General features: G+C 39.8%; 1 protein-coding gene across 4 annotated transcripts in view; it reads right to left on the bottom strand.

Annotated features, from left to right (window-relative positions):
- Positions 1-923: 923 nt before the first annotated feature.
- Positions 924-20,885, bottom strand: part of AASS (aminoadipate-semialdehyde synthase) — a 54,273-nt gene continuing 34,311 nt past the window's right edge. For all 4 annotated transcript variants that reach the window (XM_074315660.2, XM_019750056.3, XM_074315661.2 and 1 more), the window contains 9 exons: positions 18,406-18,516; positions 18,215-18,323; positions 16,366-16,506; positions 10,568-10,735; positions 6,587-6,682; positions 4,871-4,986; positions 4,120-4,208; positions 3,423-3,599; positions 924-2,208 (listed from right to left, as the gene is read on the bottom strand). In XM_074315660.2, the coding sequence (XP_074171761.2) occupies positions 2,090-2,208; positions 3,423-3,599; positions 4,120-4,208; positions 4,871-4,986; positions 6,587-6,682; positions 10,568-10,735; positions 16,366-16,506; positions 18,215-18,323; positions 18,406-18,516 (1,126 nt within the window). In that variant the 3' untranslated portion in view covers positions 924-2,089. The remainder of the gene's footprint in view (positions 2,209-3,422; positions 3,600-4,119; positions 4,209-4,870; positions 4,987-6,586; positions 6,683-10,567; positions 10,736-16,365; positions 16,507-18,214; positions 18,324-18,405; positions 18,517-20,885) is intronic.

Below are 20,885 nucleotides of genomic sequence, written 5' to 3'. Positions count from 1 at the left end.
ACTCTTTGTGATGGGTAGAACCAGGCCTTAAACAACTTGGATCCTTTTCAAATGTTTTCTCAACTGCCATATACCTCACATATAATACCTGCTTATTTCAAGGGCAGAATCACTGTCATATGCTAGGATATGAGCACAGATTGTGAAAGTCAAACAGGTGTTTACATAGAACATTCTTTACTTTATATAAATATATTTATATTTGTATTTATACACACACACACACACACACACACACACACACACACACAATTTTCCCCAAGGAGCAAAAAAATTTTTCTTTGTAATTTAATCTTTTTAATAACAACTTAAGATATAATTCACATCCCATACAATCCCATACAATTCACACATTCAAAGTATACAATTCCGTGGTATTTTAGTATATTCACAGAGTTATGCACCCATAATCACAATCAACTGTATATTTTCATCACCCCAGAAGGAAAGCCCACATTCATTAGTTGTCACTCTCTCTCACCTCTAAACCCACCAGTCCTAAGAGACCACTAATCTAGTTTCTCTCCATATATAGACGTGACTATTCTGGACATTTCATATAAATGAAATCATATATGTGGCCTTTTGTTAGCATAATGGCTTCTTTCACTTAGCATAATGTTTTCGAGGTTCATCCATGTTGTAGCATGTTATCAGTACTTCATTTCTTTTTTATTGTCAAATAAAAAGACAAAGACCCCAATTCTATCATATGGCTATGCATTTATTAGTTTATGCATTTATTACTTGATGGACATTTGGCTTGTTCTCATTTTTTGTTATGAATATTGCTGCTATGAAAATTTGTTTACAAGTGTTTGTGTGGACATGCATTTTCATGTGTTTACTGGCCTTTTTATATCTTCTTTGGAAAACTGTCATTTCAGATCCTTTGTCCATTTCTTTAAATTGGTATCTTTGTCTTTTTATTGCGTTATAGTAGTTCTTCATATATTCTAAATACAAGTTCCTCCCTCACCTGATACATGATTTGCAAAAATCTTATCTAATCTCATTTTGTGGATTGTCTTTTTGCTTTCATGATGGCATTTTTGGAAGCACAAAATTTTTTTAATTCTAATGATGCCTAATTTATGTATTTTTTCCCTTTTGTTGCTGTACTTTTGGTGTCATTTATTCAAGAAACCATTGTCTAATCCAAGGTCATGAAGACTTACACCTATGATTTTTTTCTAAAAGTTTTATAATGTTTGCTCTTTGGTTCACTTTGAGTTAATTTTTGTATGTGCTGTGAGGTAAGAGTCCATCTTCAATTCTTCACATGTGGATATACAGTTGTTCCAGCACCATTTGGTGAAAAGACTATTTTCCTCTATTAAATTGTCTTAGCACCCTTTTCAAAAATCAATTGACCATAAATATGAGGGTTATTTCTGGACTCTCAATCTATTCCTATGAGTTTGGAAGTGTTCCTTCCTCTCTAATTTCTTGGAATAATTTGAGAAAGATACGTGTTAACTCTTCTTAAATGTTTGGTAGAATTTACCTATGAAACCGTCTAGTCCTGACCTTTTATTTTGGGAGTGTTTTTAAATTACTGATTCAATTTCATTACATGTAATTGGTCTAGTCAGATTTTCTATTTCTTCATGATTTCAGTCTTGGAAGGTTGGGTATTTCAAGGAATTTATCCATTTCTTCTAGATTTTCCAATTTGCTGACATATAATTGTTTGTAGTAGTTTCTTATGATCCTTTGCATTTCTGTGGTGTTGAGAAAATTTTTTTATATCTAAAAAGATGAACGTGCATCTGCTGAATATAGGAAAATACATTCTCGTAGGAAAAAAAGTTGCACAATAAATTAACAAATAGCACAATCATTATCACTTTTACATACACATGAAAAAATACATAATAGGATTATTAAAGTTCTCTGGTAATTACTGGCACTTCCTGTTTCAAATGTTTTCGTATTAAAATAGAGATTTATATTTCAAAACACCATTGTAACAACAATCAAAACATATCATGTTTTATATTTTAAAATGGCACAGTAGCAAACGTGTGTTGCACAAATATTCAGAGCCGTGTTTCCAGGGAAGATGAAAGCAAAGTATAATTCTCAATTAAGAGCTGATTGTGCTCTGTGTAGTATAGATAATGCCTTCTGCTTTAATGCGCTCCAATATCGGTCTATAGATCTCCTTTGTAAAGGGCCCTATCAGGCCTTTCGCTTGAATTTCACCTGAAAGAAAATTAATTTGTAGTTACCATTTTAAAGGTGGTATTAGATATTAATTTCTACAGCAAGTATGTCCACATAGCAGTATACTCAAAGTCAATGAATTTTTGGAGGCCTAGGCATTTTTTAAATAGCTGCTTAAATGTCCCCTGCTACATTATTAATCAACACTCTGCAAGGAAATGGGGTTAATTTTAAATTGAAAACGCAGCTGGACTTAGGGACAGTGTCAGAATCTATACACTTAACTACACTAATTCCAGCTAAGACAATCAGAGAATACAGTAAGTAAAGTAAACCTAACAGGTCTGCTTTATTTGCCGATGTGATTTTGTTTAAAAGTATAACACAAAAAAATGAATTAAAACCAATCTTGTTATTTGGGCATGGGTATCTGCTAGGATTACTGAAACAGTAAATCTGGGCACTTTCCTTAAAGGCCATTATGACCTCACACGTCATCACTTCTTCACTCTGGTTCCTCAAAAACTAAGTCTGTGGTTTAATTTGCTATTAGCTGATAGGCACTTATAGATACATGTTTTCTTATTATGCGACATTGACATGCTTTGATGTTTTCCACTCCCCTTATGCTTTCAGAATGACCAAATGGGGTATTATGTTCAGAGGTCATGCTTATTTGAACATATATGTGATCTTAAGGGATGAATGAGGAGTTGAAATTTGAATTCATTTTGTCTAAAATATTTACTGAGTACTGATCGTATACTGAGGTATGAAGATAAATAAAACATCATCTCTATTATTGAAGATTTGTGCTCTATTTCAGTGTTACCACCACCAAAACATGAAAAACCAAGGAAAGAGAGGAAGGGAGTTAACATTCCCTGGGGGCCCCTCTACGTGGTAGGAGCTTTATGTATAATTTCGCTGTAGTGTCACAACAACCCTATGAATTAGAGATGGCAATCCCCACTTTATAGATGAAGAAACTCTGGTTCGGAGATGTTGTATAACTTGTACCCCACCCCTCAGCCATACTGCGACTGAACTGGGACAGAAATCAAGTCTAACTCTAAAATCCATGTTTGTTACTCACCACAGAGTAACCTCCCAGTCAGCTAGCACTTGGATTTTCTAAGATGGCTCACTTTTAGTGAATGCCAGTAACTCAAAAGTAGTTACTTGATGTCCAGGCACTGAATGACTTGGAGATGATATGGAGACAGGCTCAGACCTCCAATGAAAGAACTTACCATCCAGCAACATCTTGGCCGCCATAGCAGTGGGTAACCCCACAGTTTTAGCCATGGCTGAGAAGCCTCTGACATCTCCGTAAACCACAAGATCAATCGTTTTATTTTCTAAATGTCCAGAAGGATGTCTGATTCCAAAGCTGTCTCTCATCACAATCATATCTTTCTCTCCAGGACCTTAAAATAAACAGACATTTAAAATGCCACGATCATGACAACTCCAATATTGTATTTGCTCTCCTGCTGCTGCCGCTCTGCTCTCACAAGTTCCCCTTCCCACTATATATCGTCCTCAGATAATTATGTAGAATGCTTTTTAACCAAAAGATCAAGTGAAAAACTCAAGGAAATGATAACTCTAATCACATTCTTCTATTCAGGTTGTTGTCACTAGAGCCTGGCTATGGATTTGAGGGCACTGCTGTAGCGGCCATCAGAAACGCTCCTTCAGCATTTCCTAAAGGGTGAAAAATTAAAGGGAAAACAAATCATGTTTTTTCCTTTACCATATTACCCAAGGTAATTCTTACTAGTTCTCTTATTCTTCCCTCTAGAAAAACAGCCCAAGTATTCTTTCCCTCATCTCGTGCTCCCCGACTCCTACTGCTTGGCTCCAGTTCTCCAAGCTAATTTTCTAGTTGTACTGATTACATCTTCTGGTTCTTGTGGGATGTTCAGCTGATAGCCCATGGCCTACCATAGGACAGTTTCATGGCCAAATGCTTGGAGAGCGCATCCACAACAGACTCGGCCCGTGGGACTTGTTCATTCCCAAGTAACCCCAACCTGCGAAGCACAAGAGATGGCTGCATTAGGTCAAGTCCTATATACATATTCCCACTTGGGAAGCAGAAGGAAGCACTCCTTAGATTTAATCTTAAAAGGCAATAAGCACAAAATGACAATTCAAAGTATAGGACTTTGCTAAATTGTAAAATAATAATAACAATGTTAATGTCTTAACTCTTACAATCATCCCCGGACTCCCCCAGGCCCTGCTCCCTGGAGCAGAACTTACACAGTGGAAGTCCACTCTGTAGCAAAGCTTTTGATGAGATTAATTTACAGGTTAGTTCTCCCACATTAAAGATACCAGTGAAATGTACCACAGTCATATGAATGAGTGTTTTAAAGCAGTTCGAGGAAGACTGGGAGAATCTCCTACAGAAGAGAAATAATATCCTACCTTCTCAGGAACTGAGAGGAAAGTGTCTCCAAACAAGTATTTCCCAAGTTATAATTGCCATTGAATTTCTCTCTTTATCTAGGTTTTACCCCCACGTGAACATAATATGTGCTAATCTCTCTACGGCAGGCCAACGTTAGAGCAGCAAGTTAATCAAAGACAATGTAAAATGTTTGGTTCTATTTTGACCTTTCTTTGATGAGAAAGGGCTAGGTAGTCATTGATCCAATATTATGCTCTAAGTTGATCGCTGGGTACCTACTGTTCAACAGCCGCCATCTGTGTATTATCTCCTCCTAGTTTCTTAGAGACAGCTTCCTTCAGCACATCACGCTTGGAGGAGCGTGAAATCCCAACGAGATCACAGAGGAGCTCTTTCTGGTTCGAAATATAAAAATAAAAATTCTAAGTTTCTAATAAAGTAAAAAAGTAAGTTGAGGAAGTATTTTATTACGACACTGGACCTCAAATGCATCCCAAATCTTAAATTAAAAATAGTACATTGTAACACATGCATGAGCATACACATGTCTGCACACCCACACACCAATAAATGCACGGTATTCCAGAATGATATTTCAGCAATAAAAATGGATCATTAACGTTAAATCAATCCAATACGGACAGTATCATATTTACCATCACATTTCCTGCCTTTGCATAACCTCTCCATCACTTTCTCACCCATTCTGCCTAATCTTCCACCAGTCCATTTTGAGCAAGATAAAGTGGAAGGAGCTTATTGCTGTGGTTGCTAGTAGCAACCAGAATTCTTTTGTAGATTCAAGAGATGAGAAAGGCCTTGCAGATAATAAAATCTCAAAGGAAGAACACTTAAGCAGTGGTCATAACTTTTTCTTTCTAAATAAGACTTTTTACAAACTCCTAAGGGAAAAGGTATGCTCTAGATTAAGGGTCAACAAACTGTTTCACAGGCCAGATTTGGCTCACTACCTGGCTTTGTAAATAAAACGTTTGCTTGTGTATTGTCTAAAGCAGAACTGAGTAGTCTGACAGAGACTGCATGGCCCAAAAATCCTAATATATTTTCAATCTGGTATTTGACCAAAAAAAAAAGAAACAAAAAAGTTTTCTAACCCCTTATTCCAGACTGTAGCTACCAAGATACTGGGACCAGCCCCCAAACTCCTGTACCAACCTGCCCAATGCAGCTGCCTCAACCCCAGAGTCACCCTATGGATGCCTATTCACTCCTGTCCAACACGTACATTTATGAAAGATAAAACATAGTGGGAAGGCTCTCAGATACAGAAAAAAAATGAATTTACAAGCAACTGGCTAGCAAGATTACCAGAGTTTCTTTGGGAGACTTACTAGGATTAGTAATATTGATCCTTTTCTAATTATGATAAATTTCTGGCATTTCTATTGGAATATAGGCACATTAAGTTGGAAGACCATCTAGTAACAAGTTAATTCCTGAAAGTTAGTGGAAGATCTACACTAAGTTCCAAGCTTCCGAAGTCCCTTCCAACTCTAAGACTCTAGGATTTTACTATAATACAGATATGGGCATAAACTCAGTAATATAGAAAACTCAAATTACTCATGGTTACAAATGGCCATGAAAGAACTAATAGGTTACATGGGTTGGAAATCCAGTTCTGTAATACCACCAGCAGCTCTCCTGCATTATCAGTTTCAGGAGGCCCAAACTTCACTCCTGTCACTGAGTCACCACTTGGACAAGTGGCAGAGCCCAGAGCCCAGTGCAGAAAGCAAGTCCATCTCCTCCCAGGGCTGAGGGAGTGATCAAGTGGCAGAAGGTGCAGCAGGAAATAGACCAGGTGAGTCAGCCTCTGTGCTCTCTCCATCCTCTCATAATAGTGAAGGGAGAGGGGACTTGGGGCACGTAAGCCACCAAGTGGGTTCTTTTGCTGGTCTAAACCCAAGTTCAAACCTATTGCAGAAGACATCTCTGAACACCAGCATACACTATAATTCTGGAGTCACTCACCCAGGTGAGAGGCTTGGCCTCGGATTGAAGGGCAGGAAATGCATCTCTGTTTATAAGACCCAATTTCACAAACCCATTCAAGGCTTTGGCATATCCCTGTAACAAGAATTATTATCAGTATATGAAAATTTTCTGTTCAAAGAAAGACATTTCAAAGACTTTTTTGAAATGAGGGATGTTCGTTCAATTCGTTTAGAAAACAGGCTGAAGAGTCATCTGTATTACCAGTATGCATGCTACCTCCCTCAGGTTCAAATCAAAATCAATAGTGTCACAACAATTCTACTGGTTTACATAAGAGACCTTGCAAAACATGGGTCTTCTGTTTCTAGGTTCATGTGAGAGGTATTTTCTGGCAGCACAGGGCAAATGTCCTCTTATTTATATGCTTCCAGTTCAGAACAGTCTTTAATAGAACAGCTGTTGTCTCTCACAATGGAAGAAGGAGCTTGTAAGAATAGCCCCCAGAGCAAAAAATTCATCCTACTAAGAGCCACCTTATATGTGTGAGGCTTAATACATACAAGGAACAGGGCAAAAAAGCTAGAGCAGAGAGAATTTCTGAAAATGTCATCACTCTGATAAAAATTCCTCACGTGTCCTTCATTGTCTACAGGATAAGTCTGAAGTCCTTGGCATATTATCTAAAACCCATCCCAATATGCACCTCCGGCCTGACTCACTACCGTATTCTCCACTACTCACCATTCCCCAACATGCTGTGTTTCTTCCAGAGACCTGGGCCTCTGTGCACACTGCCCCTGGGACTAGAATGTGGGAGCCAGCCTTCCTCACCTAGCAGATGTTTACTCCTCCCTTAAGACCAGGCTCAGCGTGCCTCCCGAGCCCCCTAGGTGAATGGGCACTCCCTTCTCTGTATTCCTGTAGCATTTCGTCCATATCTCTATTACGGCACTTGACATAAACTGTAATCAAATGTCTATATAGCTGCTAAACTGTAGGTATAGAAAATGCATGTGTAGGTGCATGTGTGTGCGTGCATACGTGAGTGTGTGTGTGTGTGTGTGTGTGTGTCCTTCATCTGCCTGCCCTCACCCCATTATCCAGCAGTCCAGTATGCTGAGAGAGAACAAAAATGACTGGATGCATAGATTCTCAATTACGATAAAGTGAAGGAAGACCATAACGGTATGTTCTCCTGTGAGCAAATCGGGGGTTGGAATGGGAAGGACAAGAAATAAGCAGCTTTGTATGCACTGCAATCAGAGGTGGGGGGGAGAGAGAGAGCGAGAGCGAGAGCGAGAGCGAGAGCGAGAGAGAGAGAGAGAGAGAGAGAGAGAGAGAGAGAGAGAGGAGGAGGAGAAGGGTGGGAGATGACTTTAGAAGCAATAAAGGCATTAAAATATAAAATAGTTTCTGTAGTCACTGGATATTTCACTATTTAATATGTAGCCAACTAGTAATTTTCACATTTCTGAAAGGTTGTATTATTCAAACTGTTCAAAGGTTACTAATTAAAGAACTCACATTTAGTTTTTCTAACCCAATGTAAACATACTTCAAAGAAGAGGAACAAAAAAGCTATACCCCCAAGTGTCAGAGATCCCTTTATCCAACATCTGAAACACTAAGCCACTTCTGAGCTATTTCTTAATTGCAGAAATATAGATATAGATATAGATATAGATATAGATATAGATATAGATATAGATATATAGATATAGATACAGATATATATAAAACTTTTATTTATTTAAGTGTGCTTTTCCAGGACCTATCAGCTGCAAGTTAAGTAGTAGTTTCAATCTAGTTGTGGAGGGCACAGCTCACAGTGGCCCATGTGGGGATGGAACCGACAACCTTGTTGTTAAGAGCACTGCACTCTAACCAACTGAGCTAACCGGCCGCACCCAATTGCAGAAATATATTTTTATGGTGACCTCTAGAAATGAACTTATTGTATATATTCACTCATCAGTTAGCATTTAGCATAGCTGCTATGTGTCAGACTTGTGCTAGGAGCTGAGGCCACAGAGCTGAAAAATGCAGTCCCCACCCATGAAGAAACTACAGTCCAGTAGGGAGGTCAGACAAGTCCAACAGAAAACGGCCGGCACACAGTGGGCAAGCCCCCATGGCCACGGATGCCCGCACTGCAGCAGAATATGACAGGTGCTCCGACAGAGGTAAGCACAGGGCACAAAGGAGCAGACACGCACGTAGTGTGGGGCAGGGGCGTGAGGGAGTAGGAGCTAAGAGAGATGCGGTGGTAAGGTGATGTCAAGCTGGGTCTACAAGGTGACAGGCAGGTGCAGGAGAGTGGCCAAGGTGTCCCTGTCACACTCGGGTGATAGTGTCTCATCTCTAACACTGAACAAAATATTCAGGTTACTGAGGGGTTGCTGACTTAGGATGGTGACCTCATGAATGCGACATGGGGCCCTTGGCGGGGCGGGGGGGGGGGGGCGTTCTCATCCATACACTTCAGAGTTTGATTCAATTCTTAAAAAGCTTAAAATCCTCTGTTTTGGGCTCTACATATTTGGTAAGAGACTATACCTCAAGCTATCGGAAAATCCTAATTTCTAGAACCTCCCTCCGCCCCCAAAAGTTACTACTTATATTCTTAGAACAAATTGAAGAAAACAGAATCGGGAGATCTGCCAGAGCTGGGAATTTATGGCTTCAATTTGGACTGGAATTTCCACTGTACCCACAGGCTTGTGGGATATCTCTGGGTCCTAGATCCCCTCAGGGTGTTATCACAGGCATCTCGTTGGATTATGGACAGAGAGAGCATCACATTCAGGAGAACACAGGTACCTGCCCTCCAGGACCTTAAAATCTATTTCAGGAGACAAGAAAAAGATACATAACAATTTGACTAAAAGTGCTAGGAGGAAATGCTAAGTGCCAATAAATGCAATCGAAGCTTTAAAGAGGAAGAAATGCAGTGGTTGTCTTCTCTTTAAGAATAAATAGGAGTTAGACATGGAGAAACGAGGTAAACCAAGAGCCAGTCTTCATGTGCAGACACTGTGGAAATAACCTCTGCTCTTACATTAATTTTTTCCATCATTTCCCTTTCACACAGGAATAAAAGCACCAGCGTTCACTGATTACTGGCGCCTGCTTTCTGTAAGAAAGGCGACAGGAAATGTTGGGATTTTAGGAAGTTGGAATTTTAAATAACATGGCATGGAAAGCCTCAGACTCAAGGGAAGCTTCTCCTTCAAAGCCCCCAAAAGGCACCAACACTGCCCACACATGGGTTTCAGACTTCCGACCTCATGAATGGTGAGAGAATACATTTCTGTTGTTTTAAGCCACCCAGTTTGTAGGAATTTGTTATAACAGCCCTAGGAAACTATTACCCTGATTGTTTCAATCTGGTCATACGTGCAACTACTCTTTTGTGATCAATAAACGTGTAGTGAACATTTGTGTTTCTGCTCCTAGAATCTACACCTCACTGTGTGGTGAAAACATTTTGGATCTGCTGCGGGGAAAGTGATGCTGACTACATCATCAGCTGTAGGGACATAAAGCAGAGGCCAAAGCTGATTGGCACATTTTTATCCCACTGACCTCAAGGGCTCATGAGACAAAAATTGTATTTTTAGCTATGAAGAAGATGCATTTTTTCATTCTCATTGTTTTGAACCTAAGAGGGTGGGGCTGCTGCCACCATCCTGCCACCATGTGGAGCCTGGGACTGCATCCAGTACATGAGAGAAGAGCTGAGAGGTGAAGAGAAACCAAGTCCCAAAGAGGTCACGTGACCCACCCCCCAAACTCCTTACACCTGAAGCTAGTCGCTTGCCTACGCCCCACTGCTCATGCGTCAAAAATTCCCTTTTTGCTCAAGACATTTTGAGTTGTCTCCTAAAACAACAGCCCTGAGAAAAGATTCCAGCCTGGTTCCTCATCCGAAGTACTTTAATTACTATGGAAAATGAAGTGTACACATCACTTGCATCAAAACACACAACGGGTTTCATCTGAAATACAGCCGCTTACCTTGTATCTCAGTGTCCCCCGCAGCAAAGTGTGAGCAGACGAGATGCCATAAATCTCAGCGTATTTGGTACTGTCTCTGTTGGGATAGCCTTCCAAATTTAATCCGGGGTAATAATCCATGGGAGTCACCGCATCAAGAAAGGACACACCCCCTGCAACATTCACAACCTGAGGAACATTCAAAAGGCACAATGGGGGTTATTGTAAATAGGGTGCTCCCCTTGGCGTTTATCTGTGTTATTTGCAAATTAAAGGAATCAAAGTTTTAAAAGAAAGCAATAGAGGATAGAAAAATATGTTTTATGAAACAATCGCGATCAACGTCCCAGACTCAGGCTGTTCCACTAACATTGTAATTCACAAGGCCTTTCTTCCAAGCTTTCAAATCTGACTTAAAGCATTTGGCTTTTTTCCTAAGCTCTTTTTTTCTACTTTTTCTTGCCCCTGGATAAGATGGCACTGAGTTATGTACCACGAGAGTTTTGTTTTTAAATAAACAATATGTTAAAAGCAACAGATACTGATTTAAATGGCTAACATGCTCAAAGAATAAGGGCACTATCCTCAGTGTTCTTTTTCTTCTCTCCCATCCCCCTTCTGAATGCTGCTTGAGGCACCAGCCTGGTCCATTTCATTCACACAGGTAGCATTTACTGAGCACCTACTACGTGTGTGCCAATATCCCACTTATCACGGGGGGAGTAAGGAGAGTGATGAATAAGATACAATTCCTGTCTCCATCCACTCCTTTAGTCATTGAACGGACATTTACTGAACATCTACCAAGTGCCAGGAGCTGCGCTGGAGGAGCTAGAAGGAGCCCACAGCCTCGACTAGTCAACCTAAGGTGTCTGTTGGGGACAGAGCGTGGGGGAGATGTCCCGTCACGAGAAAGACAACACAATGAATACACAGTGCGACTCAAAACAGTGCTGCTCCGATCTTCCTGCTGGTGAGAAGTTAAATCACCAGTTCCCAAGCTCTTTCCATTTCTCAGTAATGCCCTTACCTGCAGCCCTTGCCCTGGCACGCACTCAAAACGCAGTGCCGCATTTTTTTTCCTTTCATTTTGATTAAAGAACTAAGTTTTTCTTTCAGCTTGTGACATTTCTGATCATCCTTAAGATAACGGGAAATACTCCGCAGTGATAAAATCAGGGCTGAGGTTCCCGGGGAAGGGGTGGTGGTGGTGCTGGTGGAACTGGCTTTTCTCCTGCTTGCACTGCGGGAAACTATTTCTGATTTCATGTCTAAAGCTGCACAGAACAACCCTGCACAAGGGAGCCACTATGTACCTTCAGACAGATTCTGAGGGATTTGCCCAAAGCAGAGTTTATTTGTATAGATTCTGCATGTGCCTTGGTATGAAAAATAGAAACATATGTTTATGTTGTTGCTGAAGCCCCAGAAGGAAATGGGCCATGCCACCTGTAGTCAGGCCTGGCGGAGTCTCTCCATTTAAAAGGCTCACTCTGTAGAGAGCCAAGGACTGTCTGCAGCCCTGAGAGTGAGACTCTGAAGGAAGTGAGGAATGCTTTCCATTAACTTCTCCTATGAAACTCTTCTGGACTGTACAGCAGACATTTGCAAAGGGACCACTCCTGCACTATTTCTTTAAAACAAGTGTCGTCTATCAGGATTCTAAATTCTAAAGAAAAATCTATTAATAAGGCAATTGTTAACCTTCAGGGTCTCCACACCCATCTCATCACTATAACCTACGACAATTCTAAAAGTTTTGTGTACTTGTTTGAAGGTTCAGAACTTTTTTTAAAGAAAAATTCAAGAAAGACGTCTATATTCCAGCACTTTACTAGTCAGAAACAAACCAGTTGGTTCCTAGGTCTACCACGAGATTCTTGTGAAGAAAATAAGGAAATGTAAGCTGAATGATTCATTTAGAGTGACTGACAGCTGCTGAAGCAACTTGACCCAAAAATGAGTAGGGAATCATTATCATTTGTTATGAACTCAGAGTTGTATTTCTAATATTATGGGGTTCATTAATAAGCCCTGTCCTCTTTGGTATCTTATTATTGACTTGGATGAAAACAGATAGATTTTTCTATCTGGCAGAGAACATGCATTTTTTTCTGACTTTACAATGCTCATATCCAAGACCCACTCCCAGCAGAAACAGTGGCTCATTACTCACTGCTGTTGCAGGCTTTTACACACACACACACACACACACACACACACACGCCTTCCAACCAATGAGAATCACTGATAATAAGATTGATTACTAAACTAACGAGAAATATAACACAGGAAATAAACGACCATTTACTCAGGGCCCACTGTGTGCTAGATGCCTTACATGCATTGCCTTCAATCCATGCATTAACTGGTTTTTCAGAGGTGAAAACTGAGGCTGAGTCACCCCGAGGCAGACCTGAAACCAGGTCCACCTGACGCCAATGTCCATGTCCTTTCTCCTGTACCACACCTGTACCTTTCATCGTGCTGCTCTCTGGGTCAGTACCTGGAGAGGGGTGCTGACGGACAAGATAACAGCATTCCAGATGGTACTAGTCTGACACCTGAAGATTGCATTAAGCAGGGCTGCAGGCAGCGGAGAGCAGCAGCAGCTCACGATTTCCTATAAGGGAGGAGCTGGGTGCTGCAATCAAGGCAAACTTGACTTGCAGGCAAACTTGAGGGCTAGAAAGCCTATCTCAAAGCTGTGTTTGCAGAGCAAGCACGGCCTTGGCTTAGAGTATTTGTTTAACTGGGGGTAGCTTGGGAGAGGAGGCTGAAGGAGCTGATGGTGATGCTCTGCCACATCACTCAGCTGCCACCCATCTAGGAGAGTGTCCCACCACCCACAGAGGGCACAAAACTAAGAGAAGGGACAATCTCTGTCTCCAAATACATAGAAGGAAATCAGATTTGTTAGAAATAGGATTAGAAGCTAGAAATAGTACCAGTCGCTGGAATTTACTGCAAGATGTAGGACAATGAGATATGTCCTCATTCATAGGCTACTCATATGTCTAAGTTGCTGGAAAAGTTGACGGCTTTAGCTTTAAGCAGAAGCCAAAAGTCACCTGGCTCCCCCCTTATGATTCTGTGAATTACGTAAGACCTACTCTGTGGCCACAGAGGGGATGAAGGGACAAGAACACAAGAGTCTTCTGGCTTGCAAGGCAGATGGAGACACTTGAATTATGGAGTGAATAATACAGCATCTGGAAAATTCTTAGACACAGACAATCAAAGTGTGGGAGTTCAGTCAAAAGAATAGCGAATTGGGGCTGGAGTGGTCAGGAAAAGATGCATCCACAAGAGGAGACTGGAGTGGGACCTTGAAAAAAGTATCATTTTAGCAAAGAAAAGAAAAACATCATGTTTTCTCTTCGGGTCCTCCACAGTGCCAGGGAGACGCAAAAGCACTCCTTGTTTCTTACAAAAGCAGTTCAGAATGAAAGGGAAAAACTTCAAATTCAACAAATTCAACTTCTGCTGCCTGAAAATAACTGCTTCCTTTTCCTGAGTTCTCACCACCATCCATTTCTTTGTGTGACTAATATTTGCTAGGGACGCATGGGTCTGACAATCTGCTGTTAAACTAATTGTAATCTATGCGACCTCACCGAGTCCTAATGTAAGACGCCTGCAAGGCTGGTATTATTACGTTTATCCTCAGAAGGATCCCAAAGCTCAAAGACGTGATATAAATGATTGTCCTAGTGTCACCAGCCAGTGACGGCAGAGCCAGAGCACAATGCCAGGCCCCTGACATCAAAGCCCTTTCTATTTGGGTTGCACTCTGCTGATCCTTTCCTTGTCATCACCTTTGCCAGTTCTATGACCTCCTGAAAAGAAGTATTTTGCCCAAGTGAAGCGAGAATTTTTCCTGCATTCACGGTCGTCTATATCAAGCATAGGCCAGTCTCTTTTCTACAACTGCAGAAGGTAGAAGGAGCTGTTGACACGCAACAGGAGATGGGCTGTGGCAGATCAAAAGAAGTGTCTGTGGGAGAACGTCAGACTGAGTTTCTTGCCCAGACCTTCGTGATTACAGAATTGGGGAACTGGATGGAACTTGACTGCCTAAAACACGTATTAGAAGACTGATGGCCAGTGGTCCTGTAGAATGGCCTTTGGGGACACTCTGAGGGATGCCCCCACCATGCACCAAAACTCAGGGGTCCTATTTTATACCTTGAAACATGTGAATGTATCTTTCCAGCATCAAGTTTAAGTGTGTTGCTTGGTTAGTAGAGTTTGAAGTACAGCTGCGGTCTTCTGGTCACTAAATCAATTATTTTCAAATTCAGCTGCATATTTGAATCACTGGGGGAGGTTTTAAAGATCCCCAAAGCCAGGCAAAGCAGAAGCTCCGGGGACAAGCCCAGACCTCAGTATTCCGAAAGCTGTCCTGGCTGTGAGCCCCACCCTACGGCAGGCACAGGAGACCCTGGCTAAGAACAACATTCACCTTGTTTCTAAAGAAATGGTTTCCTTTCTCCTTTGTTTGTACATAACACACACTGAGATTAACAGATACGCTGAGAATTTATAGTACTGCTGCCAGAAGAATCTTTTTAAGATGCACATCTGAACATGTGACTCACCACTCCCTGCAGGCCCAGGTGTGGGTGAGAGAGCTGCGTGGGCATAAACTGAACGAGGGAGCCTCAGTCTCGTCATACAGTGTTTCCCCAAAAATAAGACCTAACCAGAAAATAAGCCCTAGCATGATTTTTCAGGAGGACATCCCCTGAACATAAGCCCTAATGAATCTTTTGGAGCAAAACTTAATATAAGACCCGGTCTTATTTTCAGGGAAATACGGTATTTGCTTCCAAAAAGGAGTCTTCCCTTCGGTTAGGAGGATAAAATACGTGGGCAGTCAGATGTAACTTGGATACTGGCTGTACCACTTGGATCGCTTTAACTGTGGCTGTTAGCTAAGCTTCTTATGCCCATTTTCTCCCTTATAAACCGGATAGGGTTATGGTAGGAATCAAATGAAGCCGCTGCCTAACCCAGGCAGGAGTGGCAGCATCCCTGCCCGGCTGGCCAAGCACATCTTTCCTCTGCTAATTTTCTGCTCCCCACCTCCTCACCAAGGTCACATCAGCTGCCCTCTCATCTGTAGCGTGTGGCACTTGAGTGTACTTTGGAACTTCTCTCATTGGTTTATAGCTGTTACTCCAGTATCTGTCTTTCCTGCCAGGAGGCAATCCAGTAAAGGGGGAAAGAAAAGGCTTTGGAGTTAGTTAGACCTGAGTTTGAATCTCAGCTGAATGATCTTAACATTCTCTTTCAGTCACCGTTTCTTTATTGTCACGTGATGAAAATAACACTACACTCAGAGACCATTTACATTCTGGGGGAAAAACACTGAGTTTCTTTCCCTGAACCACCAAAACCTCCCTTCCAAGAGTCACCCCCAATCTATAGCTGTGAGCTCTCTGAGGTCAGGGGCCTCGTTCAATGTGACAACCTTTGGAGCTTTGCCTCAGGGCCAGCACAGAGGAGGGGCTCTGGGATTGCTTATCACGCTGACATAGGAAGAGAAGCCGAGAGAGAAGCAGCTTTTCCAAAAGCAGAAATAACGTGCAAGAAGTAGAAAGAATGAGTCCTGGCTTTGCTGGGAACCATGAGGAGATACGCTACATGGAGCAGAAAATGTACACCGAGAAATGCCAAAGGAGAAGAGGACCGGGGGACTGGGGACGGGTGGCACAGCCGTTATCAAAGGGCCTTGGCATCAGGGAGAAAGTCTGGACTTTCCGGGGCAGTTACAGCAGGTTTGCATCTCTAAAGCTCAGGATGAGAACCGTCACCTTTCCATTGAGCAGGTAGGTGGCAGGCTGCATTATGTTCATGAGAACTCCGACTGGACTCCAGCTAAACTTGTATCTCAAAGGATTGTCAGAATGCTCAGGGGCCGGGAGCCCGCCACAGTAGGAAATATAGGATTCAATCTGTAAGACAAATGGAGAATTAATCGTTAAGTTAAAGAGAATAATGTACCTAAGTAAGTAATCAACTGCGACATCTAGGAGGTAAACTTGCTACAGTTTTTCCTTTCTTAAAGTCACTAAGGCTTTCCAAAATACATCCTTAAAGCCAAACACCATTTGTCACGGTTATATTTTATATATAAGTATTAAAAAAAAAAGAAAAAACCCTCTAGAGATTGTGACTAACATTGTGTTCAGTTAAAAATCCAACTATTATTCAATTCTGCTTGGTCAGTTCCTCTTGACTTCTGTATTTAAATTATATATTTGATTATAATTTGATTATAATTTGATTATGTATTATTTTATACCATTTTAAATAATTAATAATTAATATATGATATATAATTAATATATAATTATAATTAATTTGATTCTGTATTTGATTTTATATATTACATATATAAAACCTAAAACATTTAATCTGATTCATCACGTTTTCATATCCAATAGTTCCTTCTTATATGTAAAACATATGTCATAATACCAATGGATGGATGTTGTAAAGAGTTGTTCCCACTTGTAAAAGTCAAACGTTTTTTGAAAATACTAACATAGTGTTTTACTGTACAAGATGACAATCTTAAGGAGAATTTGTATATGTATCACATGGAACATTTTTATTCCTAATTTAAATTTTACAAGATATTTGACAATGTTCAAAGAATACCCAGTTCTAAGTGGTGATTGTTTTGCTTTTTTTTTAATATATATATTCTTTTTATTAGTTTCAGGTGTACAAAACAATGTAATAGTTAGACATTTATCACTTATATCCCTCACAAAGTGATAACTCCCCTCCCCCAATCTACTACCCGTCTAACAGCACACAGCCATTACATTTCCACTGTCTCTATTCCTAATGCTGTACTCCACTTCTTGTAACTATATATATATAGTCACTTCAGGTAGTAAAGACATCCAGACATAGCACAGGCCCAACACTGAATTCTGAACACCATGGAGATATATATGTATATATATATGATCTTTCTTTCTCATCAGATTGAGAGGCACCTTCGTTTAACTCTCCATGGTGTTCAGAATCCAGTGTTGGTGCCTGTGCTATGTCTGGATGTCTTTACTACCTGAAGTGACTATGGAGTAAGGTGGACTTCCTTACTGTAAGCTCTTGGAAAGGCTGCTTTCACCTTGGGATCCAGCTCGGAGAAGGGACCAGGTTTGCCTCCCGAGCTGCTAATGTCTATGGTATTCTCAAAGTCTTCTTTCATCAAATAATATGCACCCATAAGAGTAACAACATCCTATATGCCTCCTACCCCTTGGGATGACAAGGGCTGTACAAGTCCATCCCTTGCATGTGACAGATAATCCATCTTCATAGTCCTTTTGCTGGAGTAAGTACTGAGACTCACATGCAATGCTAGGTCCTGAACAACAGAGTCTCCAAGGCAGTCTGAAATCTTTTACTAAACCAAAATATTATAGGAGCATCTATTTCTCTAAAAATAAACTGCTACGACTTGGACATTGTTTACCATGCAGATATTTCTGAAGTTACAGAATTTTACTTGAAATTTCTAGTCAAAGTAGGAGTGAACAGTATAGCAACACCTTTAACTAAACTTAGAGAAAGATTATATCTGAACACAAAAGCCTTGACCTTTGTGGTTTTCCTAAATAGGCTTTTGGGTGTAAATTGGCTCACCGTGGCTCCCACTTCTTTGGCTTTATCTATTGTTTCCATTGCCAACATATGGTCAAGACCAGGGTCCAACCCCAATTCGCCGATGACTGTGATGCCAGCATCTTCCACACTACAAGAAGAGGAAAGAAAAGTTGGACGTAAAAGAAAAGTAGTGCCATGGATCTACTTTGTTGAAAATGACTGAAACATACCTCTTTTCCAATTCTTTTAGGGCTGGGGTGATGTAGCTTGCAGTGATCATATTAACTCTGCTTGCGATGCATGCCTTGGCCACAAAAGGATGTAATACATAAGGCAGCAAGCTTGAAAATGGAGGAAGAAGATAATCAGAAACTTTCTTTTCCAACGTTACCTTCCAATGTACCCTCAACTGCACTAAAGCTGAGACAAATTCTGATTAATTTATTCTCTCAGAGATGATCAATGATTCTTTGAGGACTACAGAATAAATGTATCCTGTTATCCCATTTAAAAATCTCCACAATATGACCTACACCTGTGCATTTTTCTCCCTCGATCTTTCTCCATAAAGAAGCTATTGTAACTCTCCACTCCCAATTTTGCCAGTTCTGAATCTCTACGTTCACTGTGCCTTCCAACTTGGAATGCTCCTTCCACCTACCTCCATCTAAGCCTCCCTAAAGAAGTGTCTGAAATGTTATCTCCTTCGAGACGCTTCCCCAGATTCCCCCAAAGCCAGATGTTTTTCCTCTTCATGCACCCAGCTATTTCTTTATAACGTGTTATGGAATTTATTCCATCCATTCTTATATTTCTATGATTTCCTGTCTTGGGTCCCCTACTAAAAGATAAGCTTGCTGTTCTTTTTACCTCCACATCTCCCAAATGGCTATCCAGAGGTGGTGAAACTTAGTTAAAGTGGCCTGTGTGTTACATTACAGGGTAGAGTCGAGGAAAGGCCAAGGCAGGAGATCGGCTTTAATGGTATTAACTGGTGTAAAGGCTACCAAAATGGTGAAAAGTCTATATGGTGAGCAAAAAATGAAGCTGCTCATAAAACTCAACTTTGAATGGGTTTTCTAAAAATCCAGCTTTGGTATTTTAATTTGGAATTGGGACTATACAATCACACACACACACACAAAAGAACTTTCATAAATGCTGATACAAATGAGTATATTCATATTCTATCCAAAGAATAATAAAATACTCTATTGGTTGCTTAACAATATTTAAGTTCTACTAGCTTATTGCCTATTTGGTTCAAAAAAATCTACATCGTCCCAACAACAATATAAATACAAGCTTATAAATATTATCACACTGTATTACTGTATATGTCAAACTCATCCTGCACACTTCAGATTTTCTCTATTTCACGTAAAACAAAACAATAAAGCCACCTCTTAGGCTCTTATTTCTCCTCAGGTTAACAGAATAAATATTGCTAAATATGTTTATTATCATGTACAATGAAATTGTCTACACATTTTGCCAGTATCACTATGAATGCTCTTGATCACTGTTTTCCGGCCTCTTAGTCTAAAAGAAGTATTACTGAATACAGTAACCCTTTAAGACAATGAACAAAATACTTACAAAATTCTTTGTTGGAAAAGTACTAATAGAAAATGTACAGTGACATCATCTAAAAGGTTAAACGGAGATTTTTGTGTCACTTTCCCCACAATGAAAACTTGCCTGTTAAAAATGTTATCAAGATCTAATAATATTTTTAAACTTTGTCATTATCTGCACTAACCTGATAAAAAGCTGAGAACTAGAATGATAGGATTTTCGTTGGTGGTGCCTTTTTTACACAAAGGGAATTATAGTTCATAATTCATTGTGTATGTGATATAGTAACTTGATACAGTAACTAGTTAAGAGAACTTAACTCATAAATTACTGTGTTGACTCCAGCCTAATTAATCCATATACTTGGAAATACCACTTGTAATAACATATACAAAATACAAATGGTATTTTTAAACTAACTTACCAAAGTAACTTAATGATTTATTTTGCATTAAATCATTACAAAATAAAATTGAAGAAAGTAAAACCATGAGGATTTAACACACTATTGTAAAATTATTTGTGAAACATATCCTTTACTCATTTTATTTTTGTAGTTCCTATCACTGTTCTTACATCAAAACATTCTTTCTCCAACTTAAAAAAACTTTTTTAAATTTAAGGAACACTACAGGATAACAATGTTTACCAGTATTACCAGTATTACCACTGGAAACTCAACTGAGAAAAAGTAAATATAAAACAGATTTTGCTAATGCTAAATCTTATGAAAGGCTACCCGTTTGCTAAATTTTAAATTTTGAACATACTAATAGATTATTGTCTTTATCCATTATCTTGTCATATTTTGCTTCAGATTTAGTTCCAAATGTATTTTGTAATGTTATTTTTTTAATTAAAAAACAATGTTATATGTAAGTAACTCTGTGTGGTAAAACAAATTCTCTGTTTTATTCAGAATGCTGGAACATTCAATTTTGAATCAGACTTATTTTCATAATCGTATTACTGACAGACAATGTTTATTGGTCATTAGTAAATTTTTGCTGAAGAAAAATTAATGTGTATTAAATTTGTACAAACTGAATAATATTTAAGTGCTCAGAATGAGTGTATGTTTAAATATATCAAGAGAGAACGTAAAAGTTCCCACTTAGAATTATCCTTTATT

The sequence above is a fragment of the Rhinolophus sinicus genome, chromosome 8, assembly GCF_057876585.1.
Source record: "Rhinolophus sinicus isolate RSI-liver-muscle chromosome 8, RSI-T2T, whole genome shotgun sequence".
NCBI lineage: Eukaryota > Metazoa > Chordata > Mammalia > Chiroptera > Rhinolophidae > Rhinolophus > Rhinolophus sinicus.
Note: the sequence above shows the minus strand (reverse complement) of the source record. Positions and strands in the feature narration are given on the sequence as shown.